This window comes from Delphinapterus leucas, chromosome 19 (genome assembly GCF_059928025.1).
Source record: "Delphinapterus leucas isolate spDelLeu-1000000601 "Yukka" chromosome 19, BTC_Dleu_Yukka2, whole genome shotgun sequence".
In the NCBI taxonomy this organism is placed as follows: Eukaryota; Metazoa; Chordata; class Mammalia; order Artiodactyla; family Monodontidae; genus Delphinapterus; species Delphinapterus leucas.
In genome coordinates, this window is record NC_143147.1 from 20,240,554 (window position 1) to 20,267,588 (window position 27,035).

The 27,035-nt window shown below is 53.1% G+C and overlaps 3 protein-coding genes across 4 annotated transcripts in view; all 3 read left to right on the top strand.

Moving 5' to 3' along the window:
- The window catches only part of PRPF8 (pre-mRNA processing factor 8), a 36,671-nt gene extending 27,107 nt beyond the window's left edge, over positions 1-9,564 (top strand). The window contains exons 25-43 of the mRNA XM_022595388.3: positions 8-255; positions 357-536; positions 733-868; positions 984-1,153; positions 1,328-1,457; positions 1,572-1,718; positions 1,913-2,073; positions 2,378-2,569; positions 3,526-3,763; positions 3,911-4,039; positions 4,930-5,043; positions 5,128-5,301; positions 5,588-5,781; positions 6,589-6,828; positions 6,926-7,067; positions 8,342-8,482; positions 8,617-8,756; positions 8,862-9,064; positions 9,235-9,564. Coding sequence (XP_022451096.1) covers positions 8-255; positions 357-536; positions 733-868; positions 984-1,153; positions 1,328-1,457; positions 1,572-1,718; positions 1,913-2,073; positions 2,378-2,569; positions 3,526-3,763; positions 3,911-4,039; positions 4,930-5,043; positions 5,128-5,301; positions 5,588-5,781; positions 6,589-6,828; positions 6,926-7,067; positions 8,342-8,482; positions 8,617-8,756; positions 8,862-9,064; positions 9,235-9,389 — 3,234 coding nt within the window. The 3' untranslated portion in view covers positions 9,390-9,564. The remainder of the gene's footprint in view (positions 1-7; positions 256-356; positions 537-732; positions 869-983; positions 1,154-1,327; positions 1,458-1,571; positions 1,719-1,912; positions 2,074-2,377; positions 2,570-3,525; positions 3,764-3,910; positions 4,040-4,929; positions 5,044-5,127; positions 5,302-5,587; positions 5,782-6,588; positions 6,829-6,925; positions 7,068-8,341; positions 8,483-8,616; positions 8,757-8,861; positions 9,065-9,234) is intronic.
- Positions 9,565-9,643: 79 nt separating this feature from the next.
- Positions 9,644-13,882, top strand: RILP (Rab interacting lysosomal protein). 2 transcript variants are annotated; one of them, XM_089900647.1, is made up of 8 exons: positions 9,644-10,529; positions 10,602-10,695; positions 10,781-10,887; positions 10,976-11,221; positions 11,474-11,619; positions 11,942-12,064; positions 12,746-12,835; positions 13,098-13,882. In XM_089900647.1, exons 1-8 carry the CDS (start codon positions 10,302-10,304, stop codon positions 13,240-13,242), a joined length of 1,179 nt encoding a protein of 392 aa, XP_089756773.1. In that variant the 5' UTR covers positions 9,644-10,301; the 3' UTR covers positions 13,243-13,882. The 2 variants fall into 2 exon arrangements, with proteins under 2 accessions (XP_089756773.1, XP_022451101.2); XM_022595393.3 differs by having other exon boundaries at positions 12,746-13,191.
- Positions 13,883-13,918: 36 nt separating this feature from the next.
- Positions 13,919-26,043, top strand: SCARF1 (scavenger receptor class F member 1). The gene is made up of 11 exons (XM_022595389.3): positions 13,919-14,136; positions 14,404-14,465; positions 14,713-14,814; positions 15,858-16,383; positions 17,636-17,854; positions 18,268-18,396; positions 19,190-19,293; positions 19,786-19,906; positions 21,181-21,305; positions 21,397-21,543; positions 22,214-26,043. Exons 1-11 carry the CDS (start codon positions 13,919-13,921, stop codon positions 23,071-23,073), a joined length of 2,613 nt encoding a protein of 870 aa, XP_022451097.1. The 3' UTR covers positions 23,074-26,043.
- Positions 26,044-27,035: the final 992 nt, after the last annotated feature.

Consider the following 27,035-nt stretch of genomic DNA (forward strand, 5'->3'; position numbering starts at 1 on the left):
TCTTCAGATTGTGAATAAGTGGAACACAGCTCTTATTGGCCTTATGACATACTTTCGGGAGGCTGTGGTGAACACCCAGGAGCTCCTGGACTTGCTGGTGAAGTGTGAGAACAAGATCCAGACACGAATCAAGATTGGCCTCAACTCCAAGATGCCGAGTCGCTTCCCCCCTGTCGTGTTCTACACCCCTAAGGAGTTGGGTGGACTTGGCATGCTCTCAATGGGCCATGTGCTCATCCCCCAATCTGACCTCAGGTAGGACTTGGCTGAAAATCTTGCTAGACCCTGAGGGAAGGAGATGTTTCTTTATTTTCAGTTTTTATTTTTTCTCTAATCTTGGTTGTGTCCCCAAACAGGTGGTCCAAGCAGACAGATGTAGGTATCACACACTTTCGTTCAGGAATGAGCCATGAAGAAGACCAGCTGATTCCCAACTTGTATCGCTACATACAGCCCTGGGAGAGTGAGTTCATTGATTCTCAGCGGGTCTGGGCTGAGTATGCACTCAAGAGACAAGAGGCCATTGCGCAGAACAGGTGGGCATCCAGGAGGGCATAGCAGTCCTTTTGAGTGGTGTGACCTTTGAGTCCTGCCTGGAGGTCAGGAGTAGAGTATTTTTATGGAGTCAAGGAAGTAGGTTGTATGTCTGACCCTGTTCATCCTTGGCCAGGGAGGAATGCTGAACTCTTCATATGAGTATTTGTTTTAACTTTGATCTTTTTTCCTTGGCAGACGACTGACCCTAGAAGATCTAGAGGATTCATGGGATCGTGGCATTCCTCGAATCAACACCCTCTTCCAGAAGGACCGGCACACACTGGCTTATGATAAGGGTTGGCGTGTCAGAACTGACTTTAAGCAGTACCAGGTACGTGGAGGGGATAGTGGAGAGATTTTCCCTGAATTAGGAGAGTCTGTGGCCATGCTGGGAACCTGAAGCAGTGGGCACCCAGAAGCTTCACCGTACCTACCTTGCCATCTAGGTTTTGAAGCAGAACCCTTTTTGGTGGACACACCAGCGGCATGATGGAAAGCTCTGGAACCTGAACAACTACCGTACAGACATGATCCAGGCCCTGGGTGGTGTGGAAGGCATTCTGGAACACACTCTCTTCAAGGGCACTTACTTCCCTACCTGGGAGGGGCTTTTCTGGTGAGGATTCTGTTCTCCCCTTACAGTGACCTCTCACATGTCACAGCCCTCTGAGCTCACCCCTCATATGCTTTTGTGCTCTACTGCGGTGTTCCCACACAGCCACCCCAGGAGGTCAGCAGTGCTCTGGGGGATGGCAGGACGTCACTTTACCTGGTCTCTTCTGCTTCCCAGGGAGAAGGCCAGTGGTTTTGAGGAGTCTATGAAGTGGAAGAAACTAACCAATGCTCAGCGATCAGGATTGAACCAGATTCCCAATCGTAGATTCACCCTTTGGTGGTCCCCAACCATCAACCGAGCCAATGTGAGTGTGATTGATAGACATGGGAGATGGGAAGCTAAAAACAAGAGTTTCTACTTCCTTAATTATGTCCTGAGAACCTCTCGGTCTCTAGTGTCACTCTCTTTTTCCTGTCAGGTATACGTAGGCTTTCAGGTGCAGCTGGACCTGACGGGTATCTTCATGCATGGCAAGATCCCCACACTGAAGATCTCTCTCATCCAGATCTTCCGAGCTCACTTGTGGCAGAAGATCCACGAGAGCATCGTTATGGACTTGTGTCAGGTGGGCTAGAGTTGAGGGGAGAGGATGCCACAAAAAGGTCAGCTCTCTCTTTTGGGTATGGGAAATCCACCCTCAGAGCTCCAAGGATGAGACTTCTGTTGTGGTCCCAGGTGCCACATTATCTTAAGTTCTATAAGCCCTCATTCTAAGTGGGCTTCCATAACCAGTCATAACCTTTCCACCTTTGCCTCCAGGTGTTTGATCAGGAACTGGATGCACTGGAAATTGAGACAGTACAAAAGGAGACAATCCACCCCCGAAAGTCCTATAAGATGAACTCTTCCTGTGCAGATATCCTGCTCTTTGCCTCCTATAAGTGGAATGTCTCCCGGCCCTCATTGCTGGCAGACTCTAAGTAAGTGCCTTACGACCCAGCCCTAGGCATCTAAGAAGCTTAGTTTTACTATTCTAGCAGCACTACTTTAGAAATTGTCCCTGGTTGCCTTTCTTTCTAATTTGTAACAAGTTCTACCCCTGATTCTGTTAACACCCTCAGCCAGGTCTGCTAATTCTCTGGTGGGTCTTGCTGATCTGGAACAGGCAGAGGAGTTGGTTTTGAGATTTAGACGTAGTGATTGAGAGTTCTTGTGGCTCTGGGGATATTGGTTGTGCCAGTGTCTTCCTGGAAGCCTAGACTCCTGACCCGTTTCCACCCTCAGGGATGTGATGGACAGCACCACCACTCAGAAGTATTGGATTGACATCCAGTTGCGCTGGGGGGACTATGATTCCCATGACATCGAGCGCTACGCCCGGGCCAAGTTCTTGGACTACACCACAGACAACATGAGTATCTACCCTTCGCCCACAGGTGTGCTCATTGCCATCGACCTGGCCTATAACCTGCATAGGTAAGTTGAGGCTCAGAAGCATGTATTGGTACTTTTCATCAGCCCCACACTTTATTGTATTTTATTTATTATTTATTTTTGGGCGCGTCGGGTCTTAGTCACAGCACACGGGCTCTTCGTTGTGGCACGCGGGCTTCTCTCTAGTTGTGGTGTGCGGGTTTTCTCTAGTTGTAGCACACAGGTTCTAGAGTGCGTAGGCTCTGTAGTTGTGGCGTGTGGGCTCTGTAGTTTGCGGCACGCAGGCTCTCTAGTTGAGGTTCGATGATGAAGATGGCCCCATTGAGAGGCTTGGTGGTCAGGTTCCCTTCAAAGGTCTAAGGAATGAGTGAGAGCTCAGTAGTTGTGGCGCACGGGCTTAAGACACCCCGTGGCATGTGGGATCTTAGTTCCTGGACCAGGGATCGAACCTGCGTCCCCTGCATTGTAAGGCGGATTCTTTACCACTGAACCACCAGGAAGGAAGTCCCTTAATTTTTATTTTACATTGCAGTATAGTTGATTTACAGTGTTGTGTTAGTTTCAGGTGTACAGCAAAGTGATTTAGTTATATGTATACATATATCTATTGTTTTTAGGATATTTTTCCCATATAGATTATTACAGAGTATTGAGTAGAGTTTCCTGTGCTATATATATATATATACAGTAGGTCCTTGTTGATTATCTATTTTATATATAGTAGTATGTATATGCTAATCTCAACCTCCTAATTTATCCCTCCCCTCTGCCCCGTACTTTAATATACACGTGTTTTTTTAGTTTGCCCAGGTGAGGTGAGGTTGGCCGTTTCCTCCACTGGTGTCACTGACTCTTTCTTCCCTGCCTCTATGTACATGAGCAGGCACTCATTCTCAGCCTGACCAACAGCCTTTTCTTCCTCTGTAGAGTCGCAGTTTGCCTTGTTCCTGGGACTGCCAGCCTGGTCTTAACCTTTCTTGCCTCTTCCACCCTCACAGTGCCTATGGAAACTGGTTCCCTGGCAGCAAGCCCCTCATACAGCAGGCCATGGCCAAGATCATGAAGGCAAACCCTGCCTTGTATGTGTTACGTGAACGGATCCGTAAAGGGCTGCAGCTTTATTCATCTGAGCCCACTGAGCCCTATCTGTCCTCTCAGAACTATGGTGAACTCTTTTCCAACCAGATTATCTGGTTTGTGGATGACACGAATGTCTACAGAGTGACTATCCATAAGGTGAGAGTTAGATGCAGCGTGTGGGTGTGGGGCTCTGTATATGCCTGTTCCATGCAGCGTTTGGGTGGCCGGGCAAGTGCGTGCATATTGCGAGGAAGGCGGGCTGGTTGTGTCTAGACTGTGCTAACTGATGTAATCATTCCTTAGACCTTTGAAGGGAACCTGACCACCAAGCCCATCAATGGGGCCATCTTCATCTTCAACCCACGCACAGGGCAGCTGTTTCTCAAGATAATTCACACATCTGTGTGGGCTGGACAGAAGCGTTTGGGGCAGGTGAGCATGTTAAAGGGTAGAGAGGCTGTAGAACTTTGCTGCCTCTTACTCTTTGGTATGTGGGGGGTGTGTATGTGAGAGAGAGAATCTCCTGTTTCTCTCTTTGTAAGATTCAGAACATCTCATTTAAACTTTTTTCCTGAATTACTTAACTTGGGAAGTGTTCTTCTATAAGAGGTCCAAGAATATTTGAGGTCCTTCATTACCTACAAGCTGGCGTCTCTGCTTCTTGAATCTCCCATCTCTAACCTATCTTGAAGAGGGCTATGAAAAATCATCTTTCTAAAGGGAACAAGCACTCTTAAAATGTCATTTTCACCAAATCTCTTCTCCTCCTCAAAGCCTTTGGTAGCCCCTTTCTTTTTGCTGAATTAACTTTTTGGTTTCCTAGATGCTTAACATCTGGTTGGCCTGTAACCTGTCCAGCCACAGTTCCTCTTCCTCTGTAGCGTGTTTCCTCCGGCAGTCAGTCCAGGATCCTGGTATCCCAAACCCTGATGAGCATCTCCACCTCTGTGGCTTTGCTTATAGGTCTTTGCGTCTAGAATGAACTCTTCTCTTGTTAATCACTGTCTTACTCATCCCTTAAGACTTCTTTATTTGTGCAGCTTTTTATGACCTTAGCCTTAATTTCTCTTGTCCCTGACATAGCGTGTATATAATCAAATACTAGCTCGTGGCATTGTGTGAGCTTTGTCTGGCCAGCGAGGTTGAAACACCCTTTGGGGCAAAACCATTGGACGTTTTTTCTATACCTCTGAAGTACCTAACATCCAACAGCAGTGTGTGATAGAAACATAGTCTAATTATTTTAAGACTAGAATTTTTTGTTCTAGTTGACCTGGGAGGGTGGAGACTCAGTTTCCATGTTCTTCTCTCTTGCTTTTTAGTTGGCTAAGTGGAAGACAGCTGAGGAGGTGGCTGCCCTGATCCGATCTCTACCAGTGGAGGAGCAGCCCAAGCAGATCATTGTCACCAGGAAAGGCATGCTCGATCCATTGGAGGTGAGAGGTGGTGAATGAGGTAGAAGGAAAGAGGGCTGAGACCTGCTGGTTCTGTTTCTAAACTTGGACTTGATCTTGTCTCAGGTGCACTTGCTGGACTTCCCCAATATTGTGATCAAAGGATCAGAGCTCCAGCTCCCCTTCCAGGCTTGTCTCAAGGTGGAAAAGTTTGGGGATCTCATCCTTAAAGCCACTGAGCCGCAGATGGTTCTCTTTAACCTCTATGATGACTGGCTCAAGACTATCTCATCTTACACGGTATGAAGCCACCTCACGAGGAGGGAGGGTCACTCTAAGAGGAGTGGGTTTGGGGGTCACAGGAAGGTTCTGTGCCTTAGGTTTTCCCACAGGCCTCTTATGGGGCCATTTTCACATCTTCAGCCTGTGCATGGGCCAGTGACTCTGCATATCAAGTTGACTCATGGTGAGGGGAGCACCATAGGGTTTGAAATGGGTTCTTGGGTCTCCTGAAAGGATAGGCTGGAGGAGAGGGGAAGAACATCAAGTAGCCGACCTCCTCCCATGCTGCCACATCTCTCCCCAGGCTTTCTCCCGCCTCATCCTGATTCTGCGTGCCCTGCATGTGAACAACGACCGGGCGAAGGTCATCCTGAAGCCAGACAAGACTACGATCACAGAACCACACCACATCTGGCCCACTCTGACTGACGAGGAGTGGATCAAGGTGGAGGTGCAGCTCAAGGACCTTATCTTGGCTGACTATGGCAAGAAAAACAAGTGAGCAGTGGTGGGGATACAGATGAGAGATCCAAAAAGGGTAAAATGGGTGGCTCAGTATATGCCTTCTTGGTTTTTTGCAACATTTTAAGCTCAGAACTTTCTCAAGAAATTGTCCTAGAGATGCCTATAGAGGACAGGTAGGTAGGCAGTGTCTTCAGATGGTGTAGGAAGTGTTCATGTCTCAGGGCTCAGGCGGACACTTGGGCGCTATTCCTTAGCAGAGGCACTGTTGCCATTTTGAGCAGGGCGTTTCCTTACTGTCCATACATTGCAGGAAGTTCTAACATCCCAGACCCTCAGATACCACAGCTAATAACACACACACACACACACACACACACACACACACACACACACACACACACACACACACACACACACACACACACACACACACACACACACACACCTCTTCCTTCCCTCTCCTTCCTTGTCATTGTGGCAACCAAAAATGTTCACCCAGTAAGGGTGTGGACACACCAACTGTGATTGAGAACTTGTTCTAGGATTTCCGTTTTTGAGAGTTTTCCAGTTCCAGGGCACTTTTTGTTGAGGAAAAGTGGGAGGTATGGATGCTGAGCAGGTTTGAGCATGGCTGAAAGGTGTATAGGCACAGGGCCAGCCTGGGATGTGACAAATCTTATCCGTATTAGTGTATTTCCACCTCACACTTCAAGTGTCAGTTGAAGATTATCTGGGGTCAAAGTATGGGCTCTCCTGTCCCACCAAGTTACACCTTGCCATTGGGACGTAAGTGACCAAGGGGAAGGGATCCTTGTGGTGTGACCCACACTGTCCCCACAGTGTGAATGTGGCATCACTGACACAATCAGAAATTCGAGACATCATCCTGGGTATGGAGATCTCTGCACCATCACAGCAGCGGCAGCAGATAGCCGAGATTGAGAAGCAGACCAAGGAACAGTCACAGCTGACTGCAACCCAGACTCGTACTGTCAACAAGCATGGTGACGAAATCATCACCTCTACCACCAGCAACTATGAGACCCAGACTTTCTCATCTAAGACTGAATGGAGGGTCAGGTAGTATAAGGGGCAAGAGGGGTAGGGATGGAAAGGCCTCTGGTGCTACCTCAGGTGCTTGAGTTGAGAAATGCCAACATTCCCTACCTGTTTTTAGGGCCATCTCTGCCGCCAACCTGCACTTAAGGACCAATCACATCTATGTTTCATCTGATGACATCAAGGAGACTGGTTATACCTATATTCTTCCCAAGAACGTGCTTAAGAAGTTTATCTGCATATCTGACCTTCGGGCCCAAGTGAGTATGTTTGTTCAACTAGGCCACAGTGTGTGCCAAACATTTTATGTGCCTAAAACTCACCTGAGATTTCCTGGAACTGGAGGTGCTGGTTTTGAAATTGATAGATGAGTAAATATACAAGGATAGCCAAAACAGGGAGGGAGGAGGGTTTCGGCCCCCACCAGATACCAAAACATTATAAAGCTATGGCAATTGAGAAATGATGTATTTTTGGCCTATAAGTTATTGGAAGAGGATATATAGAAACAGATTCATGTGTATATAATAAATGTATTGTATCACCTGAGGATCCCACTTCATCTGTGGGATTAAGCGTGCCTTATGATACTGAAACAGTCAGCAAAAGGAGGCTTGATCCCTGCCTCATAGCACTTAACAGAAGTCAAATCCAGGTGGAGTACAAATCTGAACGTAAAATACTAAACTGTAGTAAAATATTAGAAGAAAATATTTATCGTCTTAAAGTTAGGATAACCTTCTTAAACAAGACACAAAGCCATCATCAAAATTAATAATTTGTGCGTGACAAAGGGTACCACAAAAGACAAACTAAAAACAGGAAATAAATATTTGCATAACTCTTAAGATATAGTGGGTTTGGATCTAGAATAGGGAATTCTGAGAGTTGATTTTTATAAAAGATAACTGTAGAAGAATGGGCAAAGGAGTATGAAGGTAGTTCAGAAAAGGAACTGAAGGTGGAAAATATATGAAAAGATGGTCAACTTTACTAGTAATCAGGGAGAATCATATTATAAAACACCAACTTGTGGCCTCAGTTTGGTGAATTTGAAGATTGTTAGTATCCTGTGTTGGGTGAGTTTATAGGAACACAAGTTTTCTTACTTTGTTCATGACAATGTAAAATTTAAAGTACTGCTGAGTGCTGATTTTATAGATGTGTTCAGTTTGTGGAAATGCATGAGCTCTGTGCTTGTGTGCTCATTTGTTTATGGACACTACTTAAATACTTAAATAATCAACTGGGGAATGTGTGAGCAGTGCTGATTCCTGGACCCCGCTTGAGATTCTGCTGTGCTAAGTCTGAGGTGAGGTCTGTGTTTAACGTTTTGAATAAGCACCCCTGGTAAGTCTGAGGTGAGGTCTGTGTCTAACGTTTTGAATAAGCACCCCCAGGCGTTTTTGATGCAGGACATTCTGGCCACATTTGAGAAACTGTCCTTGCTCTCGGAGAAGGGAATTAAACACAGGGCTGACGGTCCCAAATCTGGGCTGGTACTCTCTTTGGCTCTTGACCCCCTTGTCTCCAGATTGCAGGGTACCTCTATGGGGTGAGCCCACCAGATAACCCCCAGGTGAAGGAGATCCGCTGCATCGTGATGGTACCACAGTGGGGCACTCACCAGACTGTGCACCTGCCTGGCCAGCTGCCCCAGCATGAGTACCTCAAGGTTAGCGGGGGTGTAGGAGAACCGGGGCTTTCTGCTCTCAAGGTGGTGGAGGGAAGGCAGGGGTGTTACTGTCACGGGTGGGATTCCTGTCTGCAGACGGGGCTCTAAATAGCTTTTCACTGCTCTACCCACAGGAGATGGAACCCTTAGGTTGGATCCACACTCAGCCCAATGAGTCCCCCCAGCTGTCACCCCAGGATGTCACCACCCATGCCAAGATCATGGCTGACAACCCATCTTGGGATGGCGAGAAGACCATTATCATCACCTGCAGGTGGGGTTGGGCCGCCTTGGGAGGAGGTACGATGGGGCAGGCATTGCAGGCCAGGGCCCAGGAATGGTGGCCTGAGCGCTGACTCTGTCCTCATTCCTCTTCCAGCTTCACACCAGGCTCCTGCACCCTGACAGCCTACAAGCTGACCCCCAGTGGCTATGAATGGGGCCGCCAGAACACAGACAAGGGCAACAACCCCAAGGGCTACCTACCCTCGCACTACGAGAGGGTCCAGATGCTACTGTCAGACCGCTTCCTTGGCTTCTTTATGGTCCCTGCCCAGTCCTCGTGGAACTACAACTTTATGGGTATGTGAGGCAGGGTGTGGGGTGGTGGCGGGGCACACAGGATGGTGGGCTTGGGGTTAGGCCATCACCCTTATCACTTAGGGCCGGACTCTGGTTTGGAGATGGCCCAGGACCCAGCAGGGTGAGGCAGGTGGACCTTGTCAACACTGGCCCTTTCCTTCTACTCCAAGGTGTTCGGCATGATCCCAACATGAAGTATGAGCTACAGCTGGCAAACCCCAAAGAGTTCTACCACGAGGTGCACAGACCCTCCCACTTCCTCAACTTTGCTCTCCTGCAGGAGGGCGAGGTCTACTCTGCGGACCGAGAGGACCTCTATGCCTAGTTGTCTCCTCACCTCCTGCTTCAGACTCCCCAGAGGCTAGAGCCTTTTACCCTCACAGACAAGCTGGTGACATTCAACAGCTTGGCCCCATTTTCCTCTACTTTGTGCTTATGTTGTTGACCTCGTGGTGACTTGTAATTCTGAACAAAGTATAATAAATTTTGTATAAACAGGAGTTGTTGAGGTTTTTTTTTTTTTTCCCTCAGCTCGAATTCTGGGTGTAAGGGTGGCAGAGGCCAGACTTGTTCACAGCAAGCTGCTGGACTGATCCTTGAGGCCCCCTGATATTCAGGAGCTATGGGGGTAAATATTCTCTAAACTCAGAGAACTGAAGGGGACTTGGGCCTTCACACTCCTGCTGCCATGACGACATTTGCCAGTTTCCCTCCAAAATACTTGGGAACACTCACCACTTTCCAACATCTCTTGGAGCAGTCTGCAGCTGTGGTGCCCAGCCTAGCCCTTTAAGCTTTGTGTCACTCTCAATCTGTCTTGGAAACAGGCACATGGCTGGACAGTCGGCTGCCTCTGGTTGAGGCCAGTGACAGCTCTCCTACCTCTCACCTCTTGCCCGGAGAGTTGGCAGCCAAGTCAGGCCCCATGACTCCAGACACAGGGGTGGAGCCTGGTGTGGGCACTGTGGGGAGGGCTTGTCGAAAGTGACCACTTACAGCCCTAAGCCTCAGCTCCTGGACACCTGGCTGGAAGTTGGCTGTCCTGCTTCCTGTGACCTTGGGGGCTTGAACAGGACAGGGAGCAGGGCACTGAGACTCTCCTTCCCCAGCCTTTTTCCCTTAATCACTACCCCGCCCTCTACCGTCTTAAACTGCTTCCTGGGCCACGACTGGTTGGCCTTTTCCTTCCCCAGTTGTGGGGAGGAGGGTGTAGCAGCCCTAGTCGCCTTCGGGGGACATGGAGCCCAGGAGGGTGGGGCCTGGGGCGCACTGCTGGGGGCCTCGGGTGGCCGCGGGGTCGGGGACTGCTGCGGAGCTCGTGTACCACCTAGCGGGGGCCTTGGGCACTGAGCTGAAGGAGCTGGCCTGCCGCTTCGGGCCGGAGGCGGCGGCCGGGCTCGTGCCGCTGGTGGTGCAGGCGCTGGAGCTCCTGGAAAAGGCGGCCGTGGGGCCCGCCCCGGACTCGGTGAGTCACGGCGCCCTCCCGTAGCCGCCCGCGGGCTGGTGGGGCCCGGCCCTGACGGCGCGGCCTCTCCAGCTGCAGGTATCCGCGCAGCAGGCCGAACTCGAGCTGCGGCAGCTGCGGGAGGAGAACGAGCGCCTCTGCAGAGAGTTGCGCTCTGGACCACAGGGTGAGTGCGGGCCTGCCGGGAACCGGGGTCGGGGAGGCTCAGGGCCTCTCCCCGCGGGCCGCCGCTGAGAACGCCCCTTCCTCAGAGGAGCGCGCTCTGCTGCGGCAGCTCAAGGAGGTGACCGACCGCCAACGGGATGAACTCCGGGCGCACAACCGCGACCTGCGGCAGCGCAGCCAGGAGACTGAGGCGGTGAGGGCAGGGCGGGGCGACGTGCGGGGGCGGGGCTTTCCCGACCCTCCGGCGCCCCGCCCACCAGCCCCCTTTGCTCCGCCCACAGTTGCAGGAGCAGCTGCAGCGCCTCCTGCTGGTGAATGCGGAGTTGCGGCACAAGCTGGCCGCAGTACAAACCCAGCTGCGCGCCGCGCGGGACCGCGAGAGCGAATCAGAGCGGCGGCGCGAAGCGACCTTGGAGCCCGCGCCAGAGCAGGCGCACGGCCAGGCCGCGGCGCCCGGGTGCGAGCAGAGGCAGGAGCCCGAGACGGCAGCCGCGGGCACAGGAGCCCCGGGGACCCCTGAAGACCGGGTGAGTGCCGGATGAGGTCAGGGACCGGTCCGGCACTCGGGAAAGGTTTGCTGTGCTGCGTAGTTAGGGCCACCGGGAAGTTGGAAGGCGGCACGAGTGTGCGCCCCCAGCCGGCCTCCGCCCCCAGTCTCAGCCAGAGCACCGGTCTGGCATCTATTGTAGCGCCCTGGCCTCCCAAGTCTCCCTGCCAGTCACCCTCTAGCGTCCCTCTCCAACCGAGGCGCCCCCCTGACCAAGCCTGTCCTTCCGCAGGCGGATGCCCTGCCGTCGCCAGGACGCCCCCGCAAGGTAGGGCAGTGCGCCTTCAGTCGACAGGAGGTTGAACAGATCCTTCAGGAGAGGAATGAGCTCAAAGCCAATGTGTTCCTGCTGAAGGAGGAGTTGGCCTACTTCCAGCGGTGAGGGCGCAGGACAGGGGTGGGGAGGCTCGGGGGCACCACTTGCACCTGTTCCCAGGCCTCGGTTCACCCTCCTCATTCTTTGGGTCATCGATATATCCACCCTGTCGTGTGCCGGGCACTGTGCTGGGCACTGGAGGACGAGAATCGCAAAGCCCCTGCCCTCCTGGAACTTCTTCCACATGGGGTGGGCCATTGCAAAGGGTCACAGCAGCCATCAAGGAAGTATTCCTAGGAGGGGTGACATCTAAACTAAGGTCGGGACGAGACCTACTCTTGGCATCCCCACTGCTTTTTCTCTGCCCCTCCCCCTCCTCTGTAGGGAGCTGCTCACAGACCACCGGGTCCCCGGGCTTCTGCTCGAAGCCATGAAGGTGGCTATCAGGAAGCAACGAAGGAAGATCAAGTCCAAGATGTTAGGGACCCCAGAGGAAGCAGAGAGCAGGTAAGTCCCTGCCTCCACTCCCACTGAGCCTGGTCACCTTCTGAGCCTGTTGCCTCAGACTGTACCTGTCACCCCGATCTAGTCACACCTTGAGCCTGTCACCTAGCTTAGTCACTTCTAGAACCTAACCTGGCCTGGTCATCCCCTGAGCCTGCCGTCCTGAGCCCACCACCCTTCTCTCTGGATCGCACTGCTCCCACCTGCCGTGCTCCCTGTACATCCTGCTGAAGAAACCTGCTGATTCTGCTTCTCCACAGTCAGTTTTCGGTTTCTTGTCTTGGCTGCATATCTGTTTGTTCTCAGATGGGTAAGGCTGTATCTGCAGTCTTGTCAGGGGCCTGCTGTGTGTCAGGCTAGAAAATAAAAGCCTCAGGAGGGGGCTTCCCTGGCGGTCCAGTGGTTAAGACTCCGTGCTTCCACTGCAGGGGGCACAGGTTCGATCCCTGGTCGGGGAACTAAGATCCCGCACGCCGTGGGGCACGGCCAAAAAGAAAAAAAATCCTCTAGTTGTCCTCCGTCTCCCCTGCTCTTCCTTGTCTCTAGCTTTGGGGCCCCTGAAGTCTCTTTGTCCTCCCCTGCCTGCTCCTGGGGGCTGCACAGAAGGCTGAACATAGCTGGAGTCCCGCTGTCCCTCAGGGCCTTGACAAATGACCCTCACAACTCCTCTCTCCTCTGCCTCAGTGACGATGAGGATGGCTCATGGCTCCTGCTCTCCAGGGATAAGGGAGACCACCTCCAGCCCCCACCCCCTGAGTCCAGAATACAGAGTTTGTATGTTGGGGGAAGAGGAAGGACAAATGTGGTGGGAGTGGAGGGACCCCACCTTTCCCGCTCCACTGTGGCTCACCCAGCCGCCCTGAGCTCTGAGCATGCCCGTCCCCTCCCGCTCCTCTGGTGGCCCCTTTACCTCCCCCTGCCTCATGCTGCCCTGTCGTCCTCTTGAGTCCCCTTTTTACAGCACCCCCTGCCTTCGGCCCCTATCCTTGACCTCCCTGGCATCCAGGCTCACAGCACCTCTTGGCTCTCCCCCCAGCTTGGGCCTGTGGTGTCAGGGTGGAACAGAGGCCCCTGAGGCTGAGGCCAGCATTGCGGCTACCAGCGAGAATACGGGGAGGAGAGGAGGCTCCACAGCCACCCCCGTGGAGCCTGTGGGCAGCCTGACAGCCCCCAACTCCTGACCAGCCCTGCTCTGCTCTCGATGAATATCTTCATGAGGGGTCTCAGCTGCCCCAGAGGCCTGCCTGACTCCGGAGTCTGTCTGGGGGTGGACGTGTGACCTCAAATGAGGACAGGTCTCCCTCCTTCCCCGCCCTCCCCAGGCTCTTTTCTAACCCTGGCCTGAGCCAGGGTGTGACGGGGAGCTCAACCTACCTTCCTTCCTGTATCTCTGTGCCAAGCCTCCAGGGCCAGATAAAAGTGCTGCTTCTGTGAGTTTCAGTTTCCCCATCCATGAAATGGAGAGTTGACTACCTCCCTCCCAGGTGTTTGTATGGATGGCCTAAGCTAATGTAATAAAGCAACTGCCCGTGATACCCAGAAACTGCTCCATGTCTGTCTGTCAGTGGTCTGCCCCTGCCCAGCTCTGCCAGGAAGTTCCCCTTGGTTGTCACTGGCTGGGGAGGCTTCTCCCAGCGTGGACCTCCACTGGGGAGTGTGACCTAGTGGATATCCATGGCTCACCCCCTCGCCTATCCCAGTACCCGTAACTTACAGCCTCATCTTCCTGCCCCCCGACCAGACTGAGACCAGACCCTGAAGCCCCTGCTCAGCCCTCGCCATTGGCCTTCCTTTTCCTTTCTGTACGCTGGTGTCTGGTCCTCTCTGCGCCTGCCCAACTTCTCAGGGAGGTGCCTCATGGCAGCCCGCCCCTCCGGCCTGGTTTCCTCAGGAAAAGCCTTGGGAGGAAGCAGGGAGGGGGTTGGGAGCTGTGGGGGCCAGACTAACCCAAGCCCTCCCACTGCACTGGCCGCCATGGGGCTGGGGCTCCTGTTCCTTCTGCTGCTGCTCTGGACTCGGGGGACCCAGGGGTCTGAGCTGGACCCCAATGGGCGGCACGTCTGCATGGCCAGCAGGTGGGTCTTCTGGGGGTTTGATGGGGGAGGAGGAGGACATGAGGAAAGAGGGGCTAAAGCGAGAGGGGCTCGGGGACAGCCTAGTGGGTAGTGGGGGCAGATGGTGGGATGGCCAGGGACAGAGCGGGAAGGGGTCGGGGACACGGGGGCTGTGACCCTTGGCCAGGCCTGCCCGATGGGGCTGAGGCAGCATCCCATGTCTCAGGGAGACAGTGATCCACCTGCGGAGCCAGGCTGCCCCCCGGCTGACCCCTCTCTGCCCCACAGCCCCTCTGCTGAGCTCCATTGCTGCCCAGGCTGGAGGCAGAATGATCGAGAATGCACCACCCGTGAGTAGCCAGGATGCACCCCCCACCGGAGGAGAAGGGAGGACAGAGCCCAGTGACCCTTCCTTCCTACCCTCCTGGGGTCTGTTTGCCCTCCTGAGCCCTAGAGCTAGGGTCCATGCCGTGACCCAACCCCCCAGCCCTGGGGAAACAGCTCTTGAGGGGGACAGGCCACCGGGAGTCAGTGAAAGGAGCAGAGTGTCCCCTGGCCGCACCCCAGTCCTTCCAACCTGGGTGGGGTGTTTTTCAGCCATCTGCGAGGGGCTGGACGTCTGCCGGGAAGACGAGGTATGTGTGAAACCAGGCCTCTGTCGATGCAAACCTGGATTCTTCGGGGCCCGGTGCAACTCGCGTGAGTCCTGAGTCTCCTGAAGGATGAGGTTGCCGGGCAGGACTGGGGGAGAGGGGAGGCAAAGCTTGTAGGAATGTAATCTTAGAACAGCAGGGCCAGAATCCCTCCAAGCTTCGCTGAGGAGACTGAGGTCGAGACAGGAAGTGACGCACTCTAAGGGGATGTCCTGAGTCATCTGGTTTTTATCCCACCCACAGAGCCCTCCCACAGGTTCAGTTCTGGGCCATTCATCTTCCCTTTCAACTTCCGGAAAGATGCTGTGGATCCCCGTTAACTGCAGAATGGATGCATTCTTGGTCTCCCCGTATGCGCGTGTGGAGGGTGACTGGAATGTCCTTCCTCTCTGGCAGAAAGTGGGGCATGGGAGAGGGGTTGGTGGGCAGTTTAGCCAGAGGGCAGCCTGGCTAGGAGTCAGGGTTGAGAGGAGACACTGGGGGGAATGTGGCTTCTTCTTCGACCCGGATGGGCAGCATCCAGGCGGGGGAAGACACAATGGGGGAACCCAATGAAAGGGAGGAGGGGCATAAATGAAGGCACACCCACTTCTGTGTGACTCTGGGCAAGGCCCTTTGCCACTCGTGATCTTTTTTTTTTATTATTTTTTTGCTGTATGCGGGCCCCTCACTGCTGTGGCCTCTCCCGTTGCGGAGCACAGGCTCCGGACGCGCAGGCTCAGCGGCCACTGCTCACGGGCCTAGCCGCTCCGCGGCATGTGGGGTCTTCGCGGACCGGGGCAAGAACCCGTGTCCCCTGCATCGGCAGGCGGACTTTCAACCACTGCGCCACCAGGGAAGCCCATACACTCGTGATCTTTAAGTGTGTTCTGGAATGTGGAAGTGGGAGGCTGGGCCAGTGGTAAGGATTTGTGTAGTTCAGAGTCTGGGGCAGGAAGTAAGCTGTGCCCCAGGAGGACAGGCTGTCCCCGGCTCTTAGAGGGCGGGCCCGGCTCCCCACCTCTTCCTTGTGGAAGGGGGCGCAGGGCGAGGATCCGTGGTGCCTGACCCTGAGCCCGTTGACCCCCTTCCCTTCCCCCCACCCCGCAGGCTGCCCGGGCCAGTACTGGGGCCCCGACTGCCGGGAGAGCTGCGCCTGCCACCCGCACGGCCAGTGCGAGCCGGCCACGGGCGTGTGCCACTGCCAATCCGACCGCTGGGGCGACCGCTGCGAGTTCCCGTGCGCCTGCGGCCCCCACGGGCGTTGCAACCCCGAGACCGGCGCGTGCCGCTGCGAGCCCGGCTGGTGGTCGCCCACGTGCCGCCGCCCATGCCAGTGCAACCCGGCGGCGGCGCGCTGCGATCAGGCCACCGGCTCCTGCCTGTGCGAGCCGGGCTGGTGGGGCCGCCGCTGCAGCTTCCGCTGCGCCTGCCACGGCTCGCCGTGCGCGCAGGAGTCGGGCCGCTGCGCCTGCCGGCCCGGCTGGTGGGGCTCCGAGTGCCGGCAGCCTTGCGAGTGCGTGCGCGGCCGCTGCAGCGCCGCCTCCGGCCTGTGCACATGCCCGCCCGGCTTCCGCGGCGCGCGCTGCGAGCTGCCCTGCCCCGCAGGCCGCTACGGGCTTCAGTGCCGCGATAGGTGAGCCGGGGCAACGGGGTATGCGGGAGAGAAGGGAGGGAGGAGGGCGTGAGAAGGAAGAGGAGAGAACGGGAGGGAAAGGGGATGAGCCGGGGGCGCAGGGAGAATGTTGCGCAGAAACAGACAAGGATGGGGTGAAAGGGGAAAAAGAGTCCCTCGACGCCCTAAAGTCCAGCCTCGCCCACCACTTTCATCCGCTTACTGTTAAACAAAATACTACTACTAGCAAGCCGTAGAAACAGATAAAGAATCAACATTGTGGCAAAAGGATTGCAAGGTCCCTCTGAAACTCAATGGCTTTCAAACTTTGACCAGTTCCACCCACAGTAAGAAATGCTTTACCTCCCATTCATATATAATATATGATGCGATATATATTAACTGAAGTAAAAACTTAACCAGACAACACACATATGTACACCGAAATGTTTTCTATTCTCTCTCTCTCTCTCTCTTTCTTTTAATACCGGTCAGGATCTGCTAAATTGATTTTATGAACTCCCTTCCTCACCCTACTAATGAGTCTGATCGAAGCACGTGATCCCAGATAATTAAGTCTCTGGAGGGGAAAACTTCAAGTAAGGATCAATGAGATATTAAGATAAGATAAACCTTACTGGAAAAGTTGCTAAAAGAGTGGATCTTAAGTGTTCTCACCACCAGGAAGAAACCTTTTTTCCCGCTTTTTGGTGCCGATATGAGATGACGGATGCTAACTAAACTTCTGTTGGTAGTCGTGTCACAGTATATATGTGAGAAGGTCATTATGCCGCACACTTGAAACTTATACAGTGCTGGATGTCAATTGTAACTCAGTAAAACTGGAAAAAAATGTGAGATAAAATTCTAGTGGTGAAAACAGACATTTTATGCGTTTTCATAATGCATAAAATGGCATAGAGGATACACTACTGAAAACTGCTCACGCCAGACCTCCGAGATGGCATGGGTGGAATGGGGGAAGGGGAAAAGGGGAGGAGGGGAACCCTGGGCAGAAGGGAAGCAGAGACTGAGGTCGTAACTTGGCTTCCCTGGCTGGGCTGGGAGCTCCTGGTGACTCTGGGACTCAGGGAAGGATGGGGCTCAGAACCAGGGGTTAGGAAAAGGCTGGAATCCTACTAGAGCCCACAGAGGTAGTCTGCCCAGCCTCTTCGTTGTACAACACGGGGCAGCTGAGGCTCGAACCTGCCTGAGTGGCCCAGCTGGCACCGGGAGGCTCTCCTAGTGTTGCATGTACTCTTTCTCTTCCCAGCTGTGGCCACTGCAAGCAGAATGAGCCATGTTCTGCAGACACGGGTAGCTGCGAGTCCTGCGAGCCGGGCTGGAATGGGACTCAGTGCCACGAGCCCTGCCCTCCTGGCACCTTTGGCGAGAGCTGCAGGCAGCAGTGCCCCCACTGCCGGCTTGGGGAGGCCTGCCAGCCAGACACCGGGCACTGTCGACATTGTGACCCTGGCTGGCTGGGGCCCAGGTGAGGGGGCCAGCCTGCTCAGGGTGAGGGTATACCTTCCTTCTAGATCCTCACCACAGCGGCTCCCTCAGGGAGAGCGGCCTCCTCCCGCAACGCATACATTCACACAGCCCTGGGGGCCCGCCTCCTGGGGAAGACTGAGGTGCGAGAGATGGGTGCTAATGGGGCCCTGGGCACAGTTTTCCTCCAGCTCCCTCACCACTCAGGCTTCCCGCCCTCTTCTCGTCCAGGGATCTGTAGTCTGTCACCTACTGGGTCTGGCCTCAAATTCAAGGCCCTGTTTGCACCTGAGCTTCACTGCTGAAAAGTAGACAACTGGGTCTCTGAATCTACAAGTGTGGGCAGATGGGTGAGGCCCCTCTGTGGGGTCCAGGCCTGCCCTGCTCCCCATTCTGAGTCTTGCCTCACCTCAGGTGTGAAGACCCCTGCCCGATTGGCACCTTTGGGGAGGGTTGTGGCTCTACCTGCCCCACCTGTGTCTGGGGGGCCTGTGATGCTGTGACTGGGGAGTGTGTCTGCAACGCCGGCTACTGGGGGCCCAGGTGAGGACTGGGGCCCTGGAAGGAGGCAGGGGCCTAGGTCGGGCCTCTGTGCAATCTGCTTCCCAAACTTCCCTTCCTGGGCTTCTCCATCTCCCAGATTCCCACCCAGCATCCTCATAACTAAGAAGTTATTCCTCTTGTGGGGTCTGCATCTTCCAAAGGAGGGTCAGAGTGATGCTTAATCTAAAAGGCCTGGCTCCTGAACTAGAAGTTACTTAGGAGGAGGGCGCCAAACCCCACTGTTGTTTCCCTAAGGTCTTCAGGTGGCAGAAACATAATCAGTGTTACTATCTCCAATGTCAGGTTTTTCCCACCTATAGGATAGAATGTAGTATCAACTGGAAGAGACCTCATTTTATAGAGGAGAGAACCGAGGCCCAGAGAGTTAGGGGCAGGGCTGGGGATGGCTCAGACCTCCAAACCCTGAGGAAGTGTCTCTGGATTCCATTGGCATCTTGCTTATTTCACATTAGCGTCAGGTGGGCGAGGGATGAGGGTCATGAGAGGTGGGCCCTGACTGAGGCTTACACCCTGGGGGGCCTGGGAGCCAGGGGGCAGTTTGTGGGTGGCCTCTCTGGAAGATGGGCTTGGGGGCTAAGGGATTCTTCCAAACACTGCTAGGGGTGCTTAGAATGTGGCTGAGAGGTCAGAGGAATCTGCGTGGACATCATCCAGGGAAGTCTGTATGGCAGGGGGTGGGAAGCAGTGCCCAGAAATTTACCCTCCCCTGTGCCCTGCCCACCTCCACGCCTTCTCACCCAGCCTTCAGCCTGTCTCTCCTGTCACCCCAAAGCTGCAACACTTCGTGCCCATCTGGCTTCCACGGAAACAACTGCTCTGTTCCCTGCGAATGTCCAGAGGGAAGCTGCCACCCTATCTCTGGGGCCTGCCAGCTGGGTAAGGTGGAAAGAAGGACACAGGGAGAAGTAACCGGGGAAAGAGTGGCCCTTTACGTGGGCTCCGGGGCCTCATTACTTGCCAGAGAGGCTGGGCCCTCTTCAGAGATGTTCTCTTTACTTGAAATCTGTATGGGTGCTTTGGGACCCCCTGAAGATGTGACAGAGCCTCTGTCCCCTGGGAAACCAGGCTAGCACCCAGGAAATGAGCGGACAGGGCCGGACACCGGGATGTCTCATCAGGCCCGAGAACTGAGGGCAAGAGTTTGCAGAAGAGGCCGTGGACCATCGGGAGAGGACCAGTGGGGAGGCTGCCTGGAGGAGGGGGCCTCCAGGCTGAGCAGAGTATACATCTCTTAGAAGAGCGGGAGGGGCCCACAGGTGGAAGGTTCCCAGGATCTCCCCAGAGTAGGCAGTTCAGAGCTAGAGATGAGACGTGATGTATGGGAGACAACATGGCCCTGAAGAGTCGCCTGTCCCTGGCTCTCCCTAGGATCTAATGGTCAGGATGCCGCCCTCCTTGCGGGCATTCTTGTGCCTCTGCTGCTTCTCCTCCTGGCCATCGCCTGCTGTGCTTGCTGCTGCTGGGCTGCCCGGTTGGATCCCAAGGACAGGTGAACCCTGGCCCCTTCCTTCCCGATTCCACAGCTCAGGCCATGGGTGGAAGCAAGGTGGCATCTGGTTTCCTTTCAGGGGTGGGGATGGGCTGGCCTTGTCACACACGTAGGTCAGAGGTAACGAGGTAGCTGGCAGTGGCTGTGGCCTGGAGACACCAGGTCAGCCATCTGCCCTCCTCAGAAGCCTTCAGTGGGGGAGGTTCTGAGTCACGCGTGAGCCGGGGTCCCCGGGCACCAGGATGGCAGAAGGCAGAAGCAACGGGACAGCTCTGGGCAGGGAGGGGAAGAGACCAGGCCTCAGAAGGGAGAGTGCCATAAAAGCCCGAGCAGTGGTTTAGCAGAGAATGTGGCTTTTCGAGAAAAGGAGAGGCGAGGAGGGATTTGAGCTTGCGGGCTGCTGTGGGGAAGCGGGGAATATTCCTTGCACAGAGCTTTGTTCCTTTACAAAATCTCTTCGTACTTCTCAGCACCTTGGAGGCTCACAGCAGCATGGAGGTTTGGAGCGGGGCACGTGGGGCAGGAGGATTAGCATTCTCAATTCCCAGGAGGACAAGGTGACCCAGCTAGTCACTGGCACGCGCAGAGCCCGTGGCCGGTTCTCTGGACTCTTGGTTTTGTCCTGTGTGCTCGTATTAGTTCACGCACTACCCCTTGATCATGTCCCCCTCTGTGCTGTGGGGCATCCTCAGACCAGCAGACCCAGTAGCCTCCCCGCAGCCCCGGGGCATAGAGCCTGGAGGTGGGGAGAAGCCCCTCACAGGAAGACCAGGACATGTGCACAGACTGTCTGAGGAATGGTAATGATTGAAGCTGTCACTTCCAGCTTTGGGGCGGGGACAAGAGTGGGCTTCCTGGAGGTGGTGTCACTTCCAGAAAGATAGGTGAGCTGGGCTCAGCTGGGATGATAATAACACACTGCTGCATTTTGGGGCAGCCCCACCAGGTAGCTGGTGCTGTGCTGGGTCCTGAAAGAAGTTCTGATAGATAGCAGTTGTCCCCATTTTACGGATGAGGAAGCTGAGGCCCAGAGAGGCAAAGTCTGAGCCACAGTTGCTGCCTCGTGACTCTGGAGCCACGCTGCCCTCTGCGACAGGCCCAGATCTCAGGGTCAGTAGTTTGGACTTTACTCTGTAGTCATAGAGAGTCACTGAAGTAGACACAGTCACTCTGTCACACGAATCCCGGGACCAGAATGGTCCTGGCCCTTTTCTGCTGCCCCCGTCCCGCCCCAACCGGGGTCTCCCTCACTGACGACTCTCCCGTGCCCTCAGGCCAGCGAGAGATGGAACCGCTATGTCCAGGATGAAGCTGCAGGTCTGGGGGGCACTGACCTCCAGCCTGGGCTCTGCACTGCCCTGCGGTTCCCTCAGCAGCCACAAGCTTCCCTGGGTGACAGGTAAGTGGGTGCTGAAGGTCAGGGGCTGCAAGGGGACAGGGCTTCCCCTGGGGCTCTGCGCCTGACCTAGAGCCTCCCCCTGCCGCCTCAGTCTCGCACCATGATCCGGAGATCCCCTTCAACCATAGCTTCATCGAACCGCCCTCGGCTGGCTGGGCCTCAGACGACTCCTTCTCTACTGATCCCGAGTCTGGAGAAGAGGACGAGGATCCTGCCTACTGCGTGCCACCCCAAGAAGGTAGCCCCCAAACAGCCCACTCAGCCCCTGAGCAGCCCTGCTCATCACAGCCTCTCCTTTATTCCTTCAGCAAACGTGTATCAAGCTCCCATTCCATGCCCTTCACAGTTCCTGGCAGTGGGATGCAGTAAAGAACAAGATAGATTCCTGTCCTCCCCAAGCCTGTAGTCTGGTGGGCAGTAATCAGACACATGTGGGACAGAGTGATACATGCTTTCATGGGGGACATGCAGGTCAGGGCTCGGAATCCAGCCACGTCAGGGATGACTGGAGTCAGGGAAGATGTCTCGGTGTTAGTGGTATTGGAGTTGAGGCTGGCAGAATCAGTAGGAATTAGCCCTGGGAAAGTTAGGGAGAGTTGGGAATGATGTTTCAGGAAGAGCGAACAGTATACCCAAAGGCCCAGAGGTAAGAGGGACATGGCCATGTGGCGCTGAAGGAGTTTTAGCATGGTTAGAGTGTGACATTAGTGCAAAGTAGGGTGGGTGGTGAGAAAAGAGGATAGAAGCAGTAGCATCTGCCTGAATAGGCCCTTCCCCTGCCTCTCTGCATCCTCACCCTCTCCCTTGCCCCATCTGAGGGGCCTCCCAGAAGATGCTGAGCTGGGTAAGCAGGATGGATTGGGGTAGCCAGCCCAGGTTTGGCCAAGCTCTTCTGTCTCCTTTGCCAGGGATGGTCCCTGTGGCCCAAGCAGAGTCACCAGAGGCCAGCCTGACCGGAGGTCCCTTCCCTCCCCCTGAGGATGCCTCCACGCCGTTTGCCATCCCGCGCACTTCCAGCCTAGCTCGGGCCAAGCGGCCATCAGTCTCCTTTGCTGAAGGCACCAAGTTTGCACCACAGAGTTGCCGAGGCTCCGGGGAGCTCTCCAGCCCTCTCCATAAGCCCAAGAGGCTCTCCCGGGGGGGCCAGCCAGGTCCGGAAAGCCAGGAGGCCGAAGAGTCCACAGGCCCAGAGCAAGCAGAAATGAACGGGGCCCCTTCTGGTGCCGCCAGCCCCAGGGATTCAGCCACTGGCCGCCGCCGGCTCCCGCTTAGTGGCCGGACGGTGGCCGAACGCGTGGAAGCCATTGAGGGCGGTGTCCAGGAGAGTGCGGGCTCTGTGACCACAATCTACATGCTGGCAGGGACACCCCGGGGATCTGAGGGTCCCGTCCGGTCTGTCCTCCGCCGTTTTGGTAGCTTCCAGAAAGGCCAGGCAGAGCCTAAGGTCAAGAGTGCCATCCCCAAGCCTCCACGCCGGGCCCTGAGTCGGAACAAGGGCAGCCCAGGGCTGGCCTCTGGCTCTGCCGATCAGAGCTCCAGCTCAGCCCCAAGTGAGGAGCTGACTGGGGCCTTGGAGTCTGCAGGGACTGGGCCAGAGGAAGTGGCCAGGGGGCTAGGGGATGGCATCAAGAGCTCAGGGAGGGGCCAGGAGCTGGTCCCTGAGGGTGGTCCCCTAGAACAGGATCCCCAGAAGCTGGCTGACGAGGAAGGGCAGGAGGAGCCCCAGTATGAGAATGTCGTACTCATCTCTGGGCCACCAGAGCCCTGAGGACCTTGAATTTCGTGAGTGGGAAGACTGTGGATGGTGCTTAGGCATCCGAACTGCCCCGAATTAGATGGTGTTTTGTGCTGGGAAAAGATCCCAGGGCCAGGAAAGACACGCTGGAGCCCCTGCACTTCCACCGGGACATGTCAGAGCTGGAGGCCAGTTGGCTCTGGCCCTGGCCATGCTCTGGGAGTGGGTCTGGAAGGCCTGGGCAGAGACCCCACAGGATGGGGTCAGGAAGGGGAAAGAGATGGCTGCAGGGACTTTTTCTCTGTTGCCCTGTACTCTGTTTGCCCCCAAAGGCTATTCTTTCCTTCATTTGCAAAACATTTTTCTGAAATGGGAAACAACCTAAATGTTTGATGCTGAAAGATTAATTAAAGAGCTATTCCTTATGAAAGGTTCCTAAACAACCATAATAAATCAGGTTGTGTAAGAATATTTAACATGGGAGCATGTCCACACTATCCTGCTACGTGTAAAAAGTAAGTTTTCTTTTTACAAATTTCATTCCTTTTGGTCTCAGAATACGTTTAGAATTCTTCCATTTTGTGTTTATTTTGTGACTCTTTTACAGACTTTTTTAAAAAAGATGTATGTGCATAAAAAAGATTTGAAGGGGCTTCCCTGGTGGCGCAGTGGTTGAGAGTCCGCCTGCAGATGCAGGGGACGCGGGTTCGTGCCCCGGTCCGGGAAGATGCCACATGCCGCGGAGCGGCTGGGCCCGTGAGCCATGGCCGCTGAGCCTGCGCGTCCGGAGCCTGTGCTCCGCAATGGGAGAGGCCACAGCAGTGAGAGGCCTGCGTACCGCAAAAAAAAATTAAAAAAAAAAAAGATTTGAGGAAAAGGCACCAAATGGCATTTTTCTCTGGGAGATGAGATTGTGGTAGATATTTATTTTCTTCTTAAATTTTTGCATAATTTGCAAATTTTCTACAGTGAACGTTCTTTTTACTTTTCTCACTGGGTTGAATATTTAAAATTATAATAGGCAATATTCTTCGTTAAAAATAAAAAGTACTAACATTATAGACATGTCTAGAGTAAAAATGAGATTTCTCTTCTCCCCAGAGGATTCTGGGGGATGAGGGAGGGACCAGACTTAATTTTCACGGAGTGCCTGTTGGTCTAGTTGTGAATAGTTTCCTCACATACTTGAATTAGCCAGTCAGGAAATAAAGAGCAAGTCCCTCCGTCCCAGTGTGCAGAGAATCTCATGAACAGGTTAGATGCTTCCTTTCAAATGTTTTTCTGTGCGCATGAAAATAAAACAACATACTGTTCTGCAATTTGCTTTTTTACTTAACAATATAACCTGGCTATCTTTTGATGTCAGTAAATATAAAGCTACCTCTTTTTATAAAAAATGGCTGCATGGGATTCCATCATGTGGAAATAACACAGGTTATTTAAACCATCCCCTGCCTATGGGGATGTGGGTTGTTTCTAATTGTTTTGATACAATAAATGATGCAGTGGACAACTCGGTCTACATTTCCTTTTGCATCAGTGCTAGGTTTTCCGTAGAAGAGCTTCCTGGAGGTGGAATTGCTGGGTTATGGGGTAAGAAAATTAAACATTTGAGTATTTACTCCAATTGGCCCTCCAAAAAAAGTTGAATGGCTTTGTGTTCTCATAAATTATGTTGGCATCTATTCCCCACACCCAATCTGATAGGTTAAAAGTGATATCTCATTATTTTAGCACACACAAAAAATAACTAAAGTAATAACATTTTTAATTATTAAAAAGTTAAACTCTTTGTACAGATAAAAGTTTTGGGTTTTGTTTTTTGGCCGTGCCAAGCAGCTTATGGGATCTTAGTTCCCCGACCAGGGGTTGAACCTGGGCCCTCAGCAGTGAGAGCGCAGAGTCCTAACCACTGGACAGCCAGGGAATTCCCCAGATAAAAGTTTTTTGTTTGTGGGGTTTCTGTTGTTGTTAAGTATCTTCTTTTTTTTATATATATAATGTTAATTTTTTTCTTTTTTTTTTTTTTTATTATTTTTGGCTGTGTTGGGTCTTCATTGCTGTGTGTGGGCTTTCTCTAGTTGCGGCGAATTGGAGCTACTCTTCCTTGTGGTGTGCAGGTTTCTCATTGTGGTGGCTTCTCTTGTTGTGGAGCACGGGCTCTAGGCACGTGGGCTTCAGTAGTTGCAGCATGTGGGCTCAGTAGTTGTGGCACATGGGCTTAGTTGCTCCGCGACATGTGGGATCTTCCCAGCCCGGGGATCGAATGTGCGTCCCCTGCATTGGCAGGCAGATTCTCAACCACTGCGCCACCAGGGAATGCCTGTTTGTGTTTTTTAACTATCAAAAATGGTATGATTCGTGCACCCAATGTTCACAGCAGCACTATTTACAATAGCCAGGACATGGAAGCAACATCAGTATCCATCAATAGATGAATGGATAAAGAAGGTGTGGCCTAGGACTTCAGGTTCGAGCCCTGGTCCGGGAAGATCCCAAATGCCATGGAGCACCTAAGCCCATGAGCCACAGTTACTGAGCCAGCACTCTAGAGCCCGTGAGCCACAATTACTGAGCCCACGTGCCACAACTACTGAAGCCCGTGCGCCTAGAGCCTGTGCTCTACAAAAAGAGAAGCCACCGCAATGAGAAGCCCACGCACTGCAACGAAGAGTTGCCCCCTCTCACAGCACCTAGAGAAAGCCTGCACACAGCAAGGAAGACCCAACCCAGCCATAAATAAATTAATTAATTAAAAAAAAAGAAGACGTGGTCTATATACAATGGAATATTACTCAGCCATAAGAAAGAATGAAATATTGCCATTTGCAGCAAAATGGATGGACCTAGAGATTATCATAGTAATTGAAGTAAGTCAGACAAAGAAAAATATCAAATGAGATCACTTACATGTGGAATCTAAAAAAAAATACAAATGAACTTATCTACAAAAGAGAAATAGACTCACAGACATAAAGACAAGATTAAGGTTACCAAAGGGGAGGGAGGGAGGGATAAATTAGGAGTATGGGATTAATATATATACACTACTATATATAAAATAGATAAACAACAAGGTCCTGCTGAATAACACAGGGAACTATATTCAATATCTTGTAATACACTGTAGTGAAAAAGAATCTGAAAAAGAATACATATATATATTGGGAATTTTCTGGCGGTCCACTGGTTAGGGCTCCACGCTTCTACTGCCGGGGACAAGGGGTTCGATCCCTAGTCAGGGAACTAAGAACCCACATGCCGTGCTGCACAGCCAAATAAAAGAATATATATATATATATATATATAAAATTGAATCACTAAAAAAAGTGCAAAAAATAAGATCATTAAAATGTGAATTCTATGATTATTCTAAGACTGAGCTTCTTTTCATATCTTTAAAGTTATTTGTATTTTTCCTATAGATGATTTGGTTATATTCTTTCCCCAATTTTATTTTTCTTTTTTTTTCTGAATTAATTAATTTATTTATTTTTGGCTGCATTGGGTCTTCGTTGCTGTGCACGGGCTTTCTCTAGTTGCGGCAAGCAGGGGATACTCTTCGTTGCGGTGCACGGGCTTCTCATTGCAGTGGCTTCTCGTTGCAGAGCACGGGCTCTAGGCGTGCAGGCTTCAGTAGTTGTGGCATGCAGGCTCAGTAGTTGTGGCTCGCGGGTTCTAGAGTGCAGGCTCAGTAGTTGTGGTGCACGGGCTTAGTTGCTCCACGGCATGTGGGATCTTCCTGGACCAGGGCTCGAACCCGTGTCCCCTGCATTGCAGGTAGATTCTTAACCACTGCACCACCAGGGAAGCCCTTTCCCCGATTTTCAATTGAGGTGTTCATTTTTTTCTCATTGATTTATAAGTGCCTTTATATCAAGGATATTCTTTTTTATTTTTATTTAATTTTTTTTATTGGGATACAGTTGTTTTACAATGTTGTGTTAGTTTCTACTGTACAGCGAAGTGGAGTTCCCTGTGTGCTATACAGCAGG

Excerpts from the sequence above, each read along its gene's own strand:
- RILP (XM_022595393.3), top strand. The coding sequence starts at position 10,302 with ATGGAGCCCAGGAGGGTGGGGCCTGGGGCGCACTGCTGGGGGCCTCGG. Across the intron at positions 10,696-10,780 it reads GTTGCGCTCTGGACCACAGG|AGGAGCGCGCTCTGCTGCGG; the intron begins GTGAGTGCGGGC and ends CCCCTTCCTCAG. Across the intron at positions 10,888-10,975 it reads GCAGCCAGGAGACTGAGGCG|TTGCAGGAGCAGCTGCAGCG; the intron begins GTGAGGGCAGGG and ends CTCCGCCCACAG.
- SCARF1 (XM_022595389.3), top strand. The coding sequence starts at position 13,919 with ATGGCAGCCCGCCCCTCCGGCCTGGTTTCCTCAGGAAAAGCCTTGGGA. Across the intron at positions 17,855-18,267 it reads CCTGGCTGGCTGGGGCCCAG|GTGTGAAGACCCCTGCCCGA; the intron begins GTGAGGGGGCCA and ends GCCTCACCTCAG. Across the intron at positions 21,306-21,396 it reads CAAGCTTCCCTGGGTGACAG|TCTCGCACCATGATCCGGAG; the intron begins GTAAGTGGGTGC and ends CTGCCGCCTCAG.